General features: G+C 46.0%; 1 protein-coding gene across 1 annotated transcript in view; it reads right to left on the bottom strand.

Annotated features, from left to right (window-relative positions):
* Positions 1-13149, bottom strand: part of LOC109309310 — a 148183-nt gene that overhangs the window by 25627 nt on the left and 109407 nt on the right. Inside the window, 6 exon segments of the mRNA XM_019533974.1 lie at positions 1863-1923; positions 4408-4585; positions 9716-9760; positions 10493-10625; positions 12782-12889; positions 12891-13003. Of these exon segments, the coding sequence (XP_019389519.1) occupies positions 1863-1923; positions 4408-4585; positions 9716-9760; positions 10493-10625; positions 12782-12889; positions 12891-13003 (638 nt within the window).

Below are 13149 nucleotides of genomic sequence, written 5' to 3'. Positions count from 1 at the left end.
GACGGGCCTAACAGGGAACCTGAGAGATGAAACAGCGGATAGTATCTCCTTACATACTCAACCAAGATGATAAACCAACTGTGGAAACAGACTTGCAGTGGTATTTTGCTATGGGATAATGACAAAGTATGGTGAAGATCTATCTGAATGGTAGAAGCAGCTGTGAGGGGATTTCATCCTCCATTAGACAGTAAAATGCTTTACTACTATCTACATTAAGAGTCTTCTGACCTTGTCTACATTATAAGTCTTCTGCCAGAAGGCAGAAACCACCACAGGAAAAGCTATTTAGTATAGACCTGGCTTTGGGAAGGCCTGCAAACACCCTTGAGGAAAACTTGACTTACTATTCAGAGGCAGTTCTGCTCATCCTGTACCATTAAGCCAACCCCAATGAATTTGTCTTGCTGGACCAAGTGATGGCAGAGCTAATGCATTACAATATATATTTCTGATCCCCTCTGTCTCCAGGGCATAGGCAAATTAACTCTTGTAGTTCATGTTAGTAATACACCAGCTTCCAACAATACTCCTGACATCACATAAAGATGATAGTGTACTTTACCCTCACATCATCTTTATAGTACCGTAAAAGCTGTGTTAACCAGCATGAGTGGAGAACACAGCGTGCTGGATATATAAAAATCCTGGCTATTTGAAGCAGGGGTTTTGTCCGGATGCGGAGCAGGGGGGGCAAGGCAGCCAGATGCAGAGCGGCAGCAGCACAGGCTGGTGGGTGGCGGCAGCGGCTGGCATGTGTGAGCTTCCCCCCCCAATCCCCTACATCTGGCTGACCAGCCAGAAATTCCAGTTATTAGAAATTCCGGTTACTAAAATGCCGGTTAATACTGCTTGCTTACTTGCTTTCTCTTTCACGTTAAACCTAAGAGTTACTAAGTACAGTTAAAACACAAGTAACCACACATTCAAGCAGTTTAACAGGTGTTAAATGTACCCTTAGCATTGCAAAGTTGCTCCCTTTTAGGTGAAGATTATCTCCTCAACAAAACAGTCTTCAGCAGGTGGGTCTTTTTCAGTCTTTGCTACAGTAACTTTGGAAAATAAATCCATGGATTGCAGTGATGACCAGGAAGAAACATTGGCAGGATTTCTGCACTAATGTCATAGAAATCCACCTTAGAAAACAATGTAATGTACCTCCCCTATAGCACTTTATTCATGCTGAACTGCTACAGTAGTCAACTTCCTTTTATCTGTTTTGATCTTGGCTTCCCTCCATACTTTTCTGTTTTCTACCAGGTGGAAATATGCTTTTGTATCAAAACTCTGGGTCTTTGTTTTGTAATACAGTTGAAAGTAGATTCTAGATAGGAGTTTACGAAATAGTGAAGATAATAAATAACTAACTCTGATCGTGTCTCAATTGAATCCTTGCTGAGTCAAGGACAACTGTCAAGAAATAAGCCCTGCCTATTCATTCCTACTCCATATGTAGTCAAGCCCAGTAAAAAGGCAGCACAGTGGGGTCCTGAGTACATGCCCTGGAGACACTCACTCTGCTCCTTGAAGCACACCCACAGGACTCCTCCATTTCTAAAAGAATTGCCAGTGGGAGACTATTCTCTGCAGAATAAACTAAGCTTTTAAGACCCACCCTCAAGCAAAGGGTGCTGTGTGAAATATACCACCAGCAGTAGCACCAGGAGGCACAGTGACTTGCTGGCAACCTTCTGACATTCATCTCTGATTTATTTCATTTCTGTAAATATCAGCTTTCATACAGTCCATATTTTTCCAGCATCTGTCTAATACTTCTATTTTTATTTTTGAATCAGATAGAAACCCAGAATAAGAATTATTGCCAGCAACTTTTTAAGTAGATTTTTCTAGATAAGACTTACATGGCTCTAAAATTTTGTTCTCCTAGCTCAGCAAAATGTTCACGGATAGTGTTTTTTTCCCCTGAAAAGAAAAGAAAACTTTTGGTGACTCAAAGCCTTATTATGAGTGCTTCATAAAATACATAATTTTCCTGATCCATAACAAAGGAAAGAAAGTGGGCAGTGCACTGGCCTTGGACTTTGGAGATGAGAGTTTAAGCCTATTCTGTCACAGATAGCCTTTGTAACCTTACACAAGTCCCACACTCTTTCTGTGCTTCACTTCCCAGTGAGCACAATAGGAATAATGGGACTTTCCTTCCTCACAGGTGAGTTGTGGGAAGTATATTCAAGTTTGTGAGGTGCTCAGATATCAGAGTAATGAGGCTCATGTGAGTTGCTCAGACAGTATCTTAAGGCTTAACAACCAAATTGAGTTAAACTATTAAACTCATCACTGCATGTGTGAATGAACTTCCACTAAAGTTAATGGATTTGCACCCTCTGAATGTAGCCTAGAATTTGGCACAGAGAAACAGAATGGGTCTAAAATAACTAAAAATTATGTAAAAAATATTCTTCTGTTCTAACAACCCTCCCCCTATCAACATTAAAGGCTGTGGTACAACATTGTTGGAGTGAAAGAAGTGATGACTATGGGACGTGGTGGGAAAGAAGTCAATTATGAAAACTAAGCTGTTTACCTGTGTATGTTGAAGGAAACCAGATTTCTAACCTACAACTTCTTGAGTTCTTGATCAGTCTGGGATTTTTCTGACATTTTTATCAAGAGTTTATCTTTTCAGGGGCCCTGTTATTCCAATCCACCCTGCCTGGTTATTTACACTTCTGCCAAGTGAGTGTAAAAGATTACTACCCCATAAATGTTTACATTTGCTTTGAACTGGGTCTGCATCAATTGCAAAGACCCAAGGCCATAGAAAAATGAAGGCCACTGTGTAGCACTCACAAGACATCTGAACATGTAAAAAGTAGTGATGAAGATATGTCTAGAATTGTGTCTTACACTGTCAAAGCATTTTATAAAGCCTGTGGCCTCCCAACCTGAAAAAGTGATCATTGCATCAGTATGATGAAGCTTCTGAAGTGAGCAAGAAGCAGCCTATGTATGCACTAAAGGCTCAAAACTATCCTTCATATTGTCCACCTCCGAACAAAAACAGCGTTGTATGACATGGATTCTCAAAGCATTAAATAGCAACAAACCTGGGGCTGATTATTTGGTACTGAAAAATATTTTCTAAATTTCCAGTTCTAAGGATAAATAGCCCTACCAAAGCCAATGGGTTTTCAGCTTAAAAGAGTTGCAGAACTGGGGCTTAAATGACTAAATATTTTACCTAACTTATTTTTCTAAACCAATATATAAAGCCAATATATAACAATTGATTGTACTAAGAGTGTCACTGAGTATTCTACATGAAATATAAAATCCTGCTCATCTGATTGATGCAAAGCTCCTGCTAACTTGCATGAGGAAGGTGAAAGCAACTTGCCTGCAAAGGAACATCATATGTCTCAAGAGTGACTCAGGGATGTATCTGGTAGCCGTTTTGGTCTGAGACAAAAAGAACTCTTGGTTCAGAGACGAAACCTTTTATTAGACCAACTAAGAAATTGCAACAAATCTTTTTCTGCAAGCTTTTATGCACACACTCCTTTCCTCAGGCTCAGAGAAAATTAAAAATGGTAAAAAGTCCCCATAGGTCAAAAATAAACGTCATTTTTACACAGAGGAGGCTGAAGGTGGAAGTCTGTCCCTCTGGGTCCACGAGAGGTTCTTTGTGAGTTGCTCTTTGATGTGCAGATAAGGCAGGATTTCTTCCCTGGTGGTGTCAGCTGGCAGACAGGCAAGGAGGTGTAGAAATCTTTCTTGTTGCTCAGCAATGAAGTTTAAATCTAAAATTGGCTGAAGTTCAGCATTTTATTCAAATTTTATTTGAATTTTAGATGCACATCAAGGAGTAACTCACAAAGATCCTCTCAAGGACCCGGAGGGACAGACTTCCACCTTCAGCTTCCTCTTGCAAAAAGGAAGTTTATTTTCTACCTATGGGGACTTTTTACCATCTTTAATTTTCTCTGAGCCTGAGGAAGGGCATGGGTGCCTGAAAGCTTGCAGAAAAAGATATTTTCTAGCGATTTCTTAGTTGGCCTAATAAAAGGTATCATCTCTGAACCAAGAGTTGTAGAGTTTTGCATTTCTTCAAGAGTGACTCAGCACCTTCAGCAAATTCTAAATCACATTCACAAACCCAGCCTCAGTACCCAGCCCCTCTGGATTTGAAAGGTAATAGCCAATCCTAAGTGGTCTGGAGTACGTAGTGAGTCAGACCTTGCTCTAATTTGAATGTGGCCATCAGCTCCAGTGAGAATGGGATTAGGGCTACTACAGCACTATGGCATGGTGATGGCATGTACTCCCCACAAGACCAGGCTAGAAATGACAGTGACCCTCCAAGATCCCCACACGTGTACAAACAACCTGCTGTAGCCATTACTATAATCTGAAAGTATATAGTTAGTGTACAATAAATAGTCTTACCTACATCCCGATAACTTCTGGGCAGGGCTTTTGCTATTGTAAGGCTTACAAAGAAAAGAAAAGAAATTAATGTTCCCCACTTCATTATGTCAGAATTTTTAGGACGGTGGTGCTGGATTGCACACAGAAGATAGAAAGATGCACAAAAAAAAGAATTTTCTTTTATACTCTTCTGAAGTTATGTGTGGTTAATGAAAAACCCTTTTCCGATCATATATATAAGATTAGAATTTTTGGGATATTCCTGCTAATAATTAAACAGATAAAATTGTTTGCTTATTATGTTTGTTAGTTAGACAACTTGTCACAAAAAGGCCTTGTAAATTCATTAGTCTTTCAGAATTTAGACAAATAGACATTTTTAACTTGGGTTATCTCATTTCAAACAAGAGATGCAAACAAACTCCTTTTCTCCCCCTTACTTATGCTCTTTATCCTACACTCATATACTGGCCTTCTTCCATCCCCCCTGAAATAGATCATTTAAAGGTGAATGCTCTGCTGAAGGTGCCCTGTGGAGTGAAGGACCTCATGTTTGTGCAAAGACCTGTAACTTTTACCTCCTAGCTTGCTGATCAAGTTCTCTCTCACTCCTGGTTATAGGACAATAGTGAAGGAAAAATATGAAATAATGTACCATGGAAAAGCTGGGAGGCAATCAGTGCTGGGATTCAGGACCTTCCTGCTTCCCCACCCAGCCCAGGGCTGGCCAGGAACAGGGGCAGCAACCTGAGCAGCCTGGGGCTGGCCAGGACTGTCCCTTCTGGGGCAGGTCCCAGCCAGCTCCAAGCTGTGCAAGGATTTCCCCACCCAGCCCAGAGCTGACCAGAAACTGCCCCTCTTCTGGGACAGTTTCCAGCCAGCCCTGGGCTGCTCAGGGAAATCCTCACATAGCCTGGAGCTGGCAGAAAGATGCCCCCGAAGAAAGATGCATGGGGAAGACCTGCTAGGCATAGAGCTTGCCCCATGTGCAGGGGGCCAACAGAGCTCTGCAGCAGCAGCTGTATCCTGGCCCCATGCACATTAGGACCCCTCCCAATGTGCACGGAGCCAGGAAACAGTTGCCACTACAGCCAGCAGAGCTCTCCTAGGCTGGTGCTCATGGGGACTAGCTCTGTGCTTCCTGCCAGCCCCTGGGCTAGCACCCAGGGTGAGCCTGGAGCTCCCCCTCACTGCTGTAGGGAGCCAGAGCAGAGCTGGAGCAGCCCTGCACCAGGCTGCTCCCACTGGGAGCAGCTTTGCTGCCAACAGGGAGCACATATAGCTGTGCTCACCAGGAAGAATTACTTTATAGCATTAACTGCATGTGTAGATACGTCCTTAGGCAACTAAGAAGGTGATAATGATGGTGCTGCTTCTCAAGATGCACATTGAACTACTCAAGTTTATGCCAGCAGGGGGTCTGGCCTTCTCCTCTTACACATAACTCAGAAGTTCACTTGAAAGCTCCCACTGGTGCTGAGTGCAGCTGCTGCTATCCAAATGGGGTGAGCCTCTGTTACCAGGTAACAGCTGGGCTCAGGTCTTAGCACTGGCTTCCTGTTAAGCTCCAGGTACAATCCAAAGGTTGGGTGATGTTCTTTAAGACTATAAAGAACCTAAGAGATACTGTTTGTAAGGCCACCTTTCCCCAGTACATTGGTGTACCAAAGAAGGAAATATGAGAAGCTCTTGCAGTCAATAGCTGTTTGGAAATGCTGGGCTGCAGACCAGGCCTTTCTCCGTAGAAGCTCCCTGACTCTTGACACTTGCTCCCCACTTGATAGTCACCTAAGCTAACAGCTTGCAATGCTCCACAGTAGGATATTTTCATTTCATTAGCCTTTTCTGAATATTTGGTAGACAGTTTTCTGTAATAGTATTCCTGACAAAAGGACAGATACTTAAAGCTAACCCAAACAGATAACAGTGTATACCAGAGTCTGTCCACTTGAATTTCTACACGGTTGCAGCACAAGAGACCTGCATTGGTTCTGCTGCAGGTAGTGTTGCCAGCTTCAGTGTTCAGAAACTACAATTCAGATTCCCAGAATGATTAATCTGAATTTGGTGGGGAAGTTTCTTTGCACCCCCACTTGCCTCTTGGGGTTTTAGCCTTTGGGATTTGTTTTCTTCACGTTTTCAGGCATAGTGGGGTTCACAGTGAGGGCTAGAAAATTCCAAATGTATTGCCTTCAGACAGTGAAATGTTTAGATCCCCATCAGGTAGCGATATGTTAAAAAACAAACAACCCCCCCCCTTCCATTTCCCTCTCCTAATGCCTGGTTTGAGGTTCTCTTGCCTGATCCCACTCCACTATCCATCAAGATACATCTCTCATTGCTATCTTCAAGATCATCCACATCTGAACAATTCCTCTGATTGCTGTACTCATTGAGAAAATGCCCACTGCAAATGAATTTCAATTTGTGAGTCATTCGCAAACCAGTCCTGGCATTTGTGAACATGCTTTGCATTCACCCAGTGGTCTGAGGTATTTCCATATTGCAGTGGGAGCTGTGAGGGCAGCACATGTAGCACATCCAAGGTAGTTTTAATTTAACTGCCCCCAGGGGACTGCAATGGAGTCTGCCTGCCCCGTCCACTGCTGCTGCCAATCACTCTCTGTGCAGGGTGAGCAGTGGAATAAGCCCCCTCCGTGTCCCCTTTGCCAGATGCCAAACGGAGGAGGGAAAGCCTGTCTATGCCCTGGCACCTAAAGGGGCCATGCTGGCTGACCTCTGGCAGTGCCCCCGCCCCTGCCTCTGGAGTGGTGAGGGGGCAGGGACCATGACGGGGGCAGCACCTCCTCTCCTGGTATCCCAGTATGAGAGCCTCTTCCCAGTGGGGGGCCATGCTGCGGGTGGAGGCAGGAGGAGGGTGGGGTAGTCAGAGCTGCTGCAGACTGCATGGAGCAAGTGGCAGCAGCACTAATGGGGGGTGTCTATGGACACCCCTGCAAGCCCTGATGCTGCCACTTGCCCCATGCAGCCTGTGGCAGCTCTGACTGCCCTGCCCGCAATGTGTTCCCTCCTCCCCACCTGCTGGGAAGAGGCTCATGCTCTGGGACACCAAGAGAGGGGCTGCTGCCCCCATCACAGTCCCTGTTCCCTTGCAGCTCCAGTGGCTGGCCAGCGAAGTACCTTAAACACTGGGGCATAGACTGGGGCCTCTCTTTGGGTTGTAGTTTTGTCATTTTTACTGTAAGGAAGTACATTACTCTATCAGAAAAAAGCTCTGACCCTGCCTCTAACTCTTATGTGATCGTAAGTACAGTCACCCAGGGGCAGATCTGGGGGGAAGGGAGGGGTGCACAGCCCTTCCCCCCCACTTTGTTCCTGCCCTGGGTTGACCTGGGTACAGAAGGAGTCCAAGAGCTGCTCCTGCTCTGCTTCAGCCGCAGCCTGCAGCTCTGTGGGGTGTCAGTCTCAGAAGGGGGCAGTAGTGGGAGCGCACAGGTTCCTCTTTCCAGCACCTGCTCCCTGCTTATCCCTTCCCCCCAGAGGTGTTTCCTAAATGCAGGCTCTATGAGGACAAACCTGATCCCTACTGCCACTGTTCTCTCTGGCTGATGTAGGCAGAGGGGATCTCCCTAGAGGAGCTCATGAGTGACTCCTGCCCTGTGCTGGAGAGAACAGCTGTGCAGGGAGTTAGACTCACTGGAGAGTGGAAGGGAAGCGGGTGGGCAGGGAGCAGAGCCTGGAAGGTGGAGCCTGAGTGTTGCTGCCACTGTCCCTGGCCAAGCCTGGTACCCCTGACACCTGTTCTCCACAGCCCCTGGGTGCAGCAGGGCAAGAGCAGCTCTGGCTCCTACCCTCCTAGGTCAGCAGGGGATAGAGGCAGTGGTATCACTGGGGGGCAGGTTCCTCCTACCTTCATGTGCCCACTCCATGCCCAGCTCCCTGCAGTCCCAATCTGACCCAGGGGCTCCAGACGTGCTTTGCCATTCCACAGACGATTCCTCATGGTTTGAGGGGTGGTGTGGTGCATCCCTCTTTAGTAAATCCTGAACCTGCCCCTGCAATCACCTCTTCACTGAGGTGTGAGGGTCAATCACAGGATTCATCTCTAGAACCCTGACCCAACCACACTGGGACATGAGGAGGGTAAAATAAATGTTGGGGGGGGGTGCTCAGCTGTTACCAGGAGGATCACAACAGTCTATCCATAACATAGTAGGCCTATATGCATGGTGTATAGCCACAGAATGACTTTCCCAGATCCATCTGCAACAGGCCTAATTGCAAATGGACTCTTAACCCAACTGCACAGTTACTGTCCCAAATGGTTGATTTGTCACTTCTCATATGGCGCACACAACTTTAGAATACATTACTGTGTTTTATGACATAATCCTTTTTTTTCATTTCCCTTCTAGATTACCATTAGGGAAGACAACAAATAAATTCTTCTGTTCATCTTCTCATGCATTTTGTTTGTATCTTGGTAACGGCCAACGGTTTAAAATTCTGTTTAAATTGATACGTAACATTTTGAAAAAAAAAAGGGTTTCCAGAAATGTTTCAGTGATATTCCTACGGTGAAGTGAAAAATAAAGAAAAGTTTTTAAAAATTTCATTGATCAAGTCTGTTAATTAACTGAAGACAATGGAGATTTTCACTTCATTCTAGACTCAAGGTTAGATGTGGGAACATTTGGGCTAGGGATAGACATTCAAAATGCCAGAGCCTGAATTGATTCAATATTTTGCAGGGTAGTCTAACCTGCCTAGATTGAATCAATTTGCAAGTGAACAGACATATCCTCTGGACTGAGAAATGCAGGCATATGCCTGCAGCTGCTCAGGCCAGGAGCTGGGGGATGCTAGAGCAGGGGGTGACTTACTGGAAGTAGCCTGAAGCAAATTGGCCAGGGAGGGGGTTTATTTCCCCAGTCCCTGTCCCACTGGCACAGACCTAAGCCAGGGTCTGCCTGTTGCTCCCCCCTTGCTACTGCAGTTGCAGGGGCACGGGCACACCTAGAGGCTAGCTGGCATGGCTCCCTGAGGCAGAGGGGGCAGGGAGGGGGTTTATTCCCACCTCCACACCCTCTGCCCCGGGGGACTGCAGTGGGGTCTGCCAACCCTGATCATGCTGCTGCCACTGCTGCTGATCACTCCCCACATGGGGCAACTATCTCTCTGTCCTCTTTTTATTCAACGCCCTGCACCCTGGGATCCTGGTCCATGATCTAGGAACATGGCCTCTATAATAACACAAACAGTTCACCAAAAGAAGCAGGTATCTATCCAACCATGATCTCATTTCCTCTGAAGGAGGAATGCACAGTACATATATAGTGTTTTTCTTACCTGCCATACGTTAGACTTCAATTCCTAGGGTAGCTCTACTTTCAACAATAAGGTTTGCGCCCTGGGAAAAAAAGATAAGAAATATTTGTGAGAGACAATCATTGGGAATAACCGATAAAGGTTTTAATCAAGAAACTTCTGTGTTCTTTAACTGCTGAGACCTTGGTGACATTGAAGGTCAGACGGTATCAGTGGTTCTCAACCTCATTAGACTAATGGCACCTCTCAGAAAATACCACCTCTTAGATTTCATTTATTTTTTCACTACAGAAAAATAAAACAGCAATTCTGCTGCTGCAAAGAACTCATAAAGACCACAACAGGATGTTTTTAACATTATAGATTCCTAGGTGAAATCTCTGAGTTCATCTTGTAAATCTCGCTTGTACACCTAATTGTGCTAACATAATGTGGCACCCTGCAGCACCTTTGAAAAGATATCAAGCCACCCCAGGGTGCCATGGTGACCTAGTCGAGAATCCCTGAACTAGATGGTGCCTCCATCCTCTAGAACACAGTTTCTAGAGAAACTATTTTCCAAAATAAATTAGTCAAATGAAATCCTTTCTTGGCCTGATCGCTATACTACCACAGTCATACCTGGCTAATGAGTAGCAAAGATACCAAATCCATGATAATACTAATCTGCTGACAAACTTATTAGTGCACACCCAGAGAGAATTGTCTTGTGATGGCTGCACCATTTGATTAAGATGCAGATATCCACACCCTCCATGTATGCTTTCTTTGAATCAGGACTAAAGCCTGATCCATGAAAACAGATGGGGCATACCTCTTCACCAAAGCAGGCATCATGGTCTTCTTTCTTGCAGCACTTATCTACCATTTCTATAAAACCTGCAATGATTTTTCCCAGTTGTTCATCAGTCATACTGGGCTTGCATTTAATGAGGTTGACAAGCAATCTGGAATGAGAGCAAAACATAATTAACACAGCTGACACCAATTAGTCTGACTTGTAGGTGTGTGATATTGCATTTCCCTAAGGCCTCTGATGAGCCGGGGTCTACACAGCGATTTTAGAAATGCCCAGAGCAGCATATTCTCTTGAGTTCTGCTCTGCTCAGCATGGACTTGATCTAGTGAAACTGCTGGGAGTCTTTCCCTTAAGTCCAATGGGATTTGCAGTCATCCCCGCATGTTGAGCATGAGAAATGTCACCCCAAAAATCTTAGTCTAAATCAGGGGTCAGCAACCCCTGGCACATGTGCCAGAGCATGGCAAGAGAGGCCATTTTGCTTGGCATGCCACAGTTGGCCCAGGCTCTGGGAAGCTGCTTCCAGCCACAGAGCCCGGGCTGCTTGCAGCAGGTGGTGGGGAAGCTACAACCCCTGCTGCAAGCAGTCCAGGCTCTGTGGCAGGCAGCAGCTGCCCAGAGCTCAGGCCAGTTGCTGCAGGGAGCCAGGAGGCTACAGACAGCTGCACCAGACTCCAGAAACCCAGCTGCACTCCACAGCAGCGGCAGCTGCATATGCACTTTGGGGTGCATGGCTGGAAAGGGGTCAGGGGCAGCACTGACCCTGGCCCCTTGCTCGCTATGCAACCCAAGGCATGTGTGAGCCACCACCATCACAGTGCTGGGGCTCCAGCCCCCCATGCAGCTGTTTCCCTCCCGGCTGCCTGCTACAGCTGCCCAGAGCCCAGGTGAGCTGTGACAGGTGAGCCAGGAGACTGCAAACACCTGTACCAGGCTGTGGTTGGGCTCCAGAGCCCCAGCTGGGCTCCATAGCAGTGGCAGCTGCACATGCCCCTGAAGGCAGACAGCAGGGAAGGGGCCCGAGTTCTGCTGCTCCCACCACTTCCCAATCGCATGCCCCAAGGCGTGTGTGGAGCCACTGCCACAGAGCCCAGCTGAGGCTCCAGTTCCCAGTGCAGTTGTTCGCAGCCTCCCAGCTGCCTACCACAGCCAGCCCGGGCTCTGGGCAGCTATAGGAGGTGGTGGGCAGACTAAAAACAGCTGTACCAGGGTCTGGAGGCCTGGCACCAGCTCCATGGCAGCAGCACCTTCACACACACCTTAGGGCACACAGTGTGGGAGCAGCCAGGGCAGCACAACACCAGCCCCTCCCCTACCATCTGCCCAGAGACACATATGTACTCACCACCAGCAACGAGGTTCGGGCCCCTCACAACTCCCCTGCCATCTACCTCTGGCATGCCAAGTCAAGGCATGGGTCAAAGTTGGGGTGTTTTTGGTGCTCTGACCAAAAACATTCCCAACCCATGGTCTAAATAATCTCCAATCATGTTTGCTTCTATGCTGCCTGTGACTCCAGCCTCAATGCACTTGTTGTCCACTTCACTTGTCCTTTCACGTTGGCACAAGATACAAAACGATCAAGAAAAGCCTTCTTGAACTTCTTCTGCAAAGTTACCATGTGCTTTAAAGTAGTTGTGACCATGTCTGTCAGGAAAATAAGATAATAACATTGATGATGAACAATAAAGAGAGAAATCATGTGCCTTCCCATGTTTCTCAGGCAGTTCACTAGCTCAGACTGGTCTCCCTGCAGGCACTCTGTTCCTGTGCTGAATGTTTCTTTTTGCTCCCCTCCCTCTTCCTAAGAAGCAAAAAAGGAGAAAAAAGGTTGGAAAATTATTTATTAAAAATTATAGCAATCCTACCTTAATTATCTCTGCACTAAAGTATCTTAAAGCCTATGGAATCCTAAAAGAGAGACTTCTTAACCTCATTTTCTCCCTGGAAAATGAACGAAGCCGCAGGAGTTCACTGCAAAGAAAATAAACTGGACTCTTAGAAACTCCTCAGTGTTTGTGGGATGAGTCACATTTACATGATGTAAAGTGAGCTAGTCAATGGATTATGCCAACTCAGGAGCTGGCCCAGTAAATTCTGCAGGGATAACTGTAGTCAACACACTAATTATTTGAAACTAGCCAAAGATGTTTTAAGTTTTGCTATTATGATTATCTGCTAAAGCAGTCCTATGATCATTTTCTATGCACAGTGAGAATTTGTGTTTAATTTGAAACCACTTCTAATTAGGATATTCTGATTCTATGATTTTCAGAAGATTCGTAGTATAAACAAAGATCTTACTTAAGCTGGGTTTCTTGTTGTGTTGCAAGAGGAGCATTGCATAAATTCTCACCAAAGTCAAACATGGCTGGGTTGAATGGGGGAGGCTCATAGTTTTCATCCACGCCATTTGGTAAAGCAAGGTCTCCTGTTAGCATAGGAGGCACTACAGCAGTGGGCAACTTGATCATTTACAGATACAGCCTTCTGTCTCTCACACATTTCTTGAATCAGCATGTCCAGCTGAACACATGTCCTGCACACATCCAGTCTTGCACACATGTGTGCCCCCTTACCTGACCCGGAGTGGAGGCGAGAGCAGCAGAAGCGAGCGGAGCAGCAGCGGGGGCAGCAGCAGCTGATCCCCCTAAGGTAAGTGGGGCAGAGGG

Source organism: Crocodylus porosus, unplaced genomic scaffold, assembly GCF_001723895.1.
Source record: "Crocodylus porosus isolate Cpor-Errol unplaced genomic scaffold, CroPor_comp1, whole genome shotgun sequence".
NCBI classification, from domain to species: domain Eukaryota; kingdom Metazoa; phylum Chordata; order Crocodylia; family Crocodylidae; genus Crocodylus; species Crocodylus porosus.
Note: the sequence above shows the minus strand (reverse complement) of the source record. Positions and strands in the feature narration are given on the sequence as shown.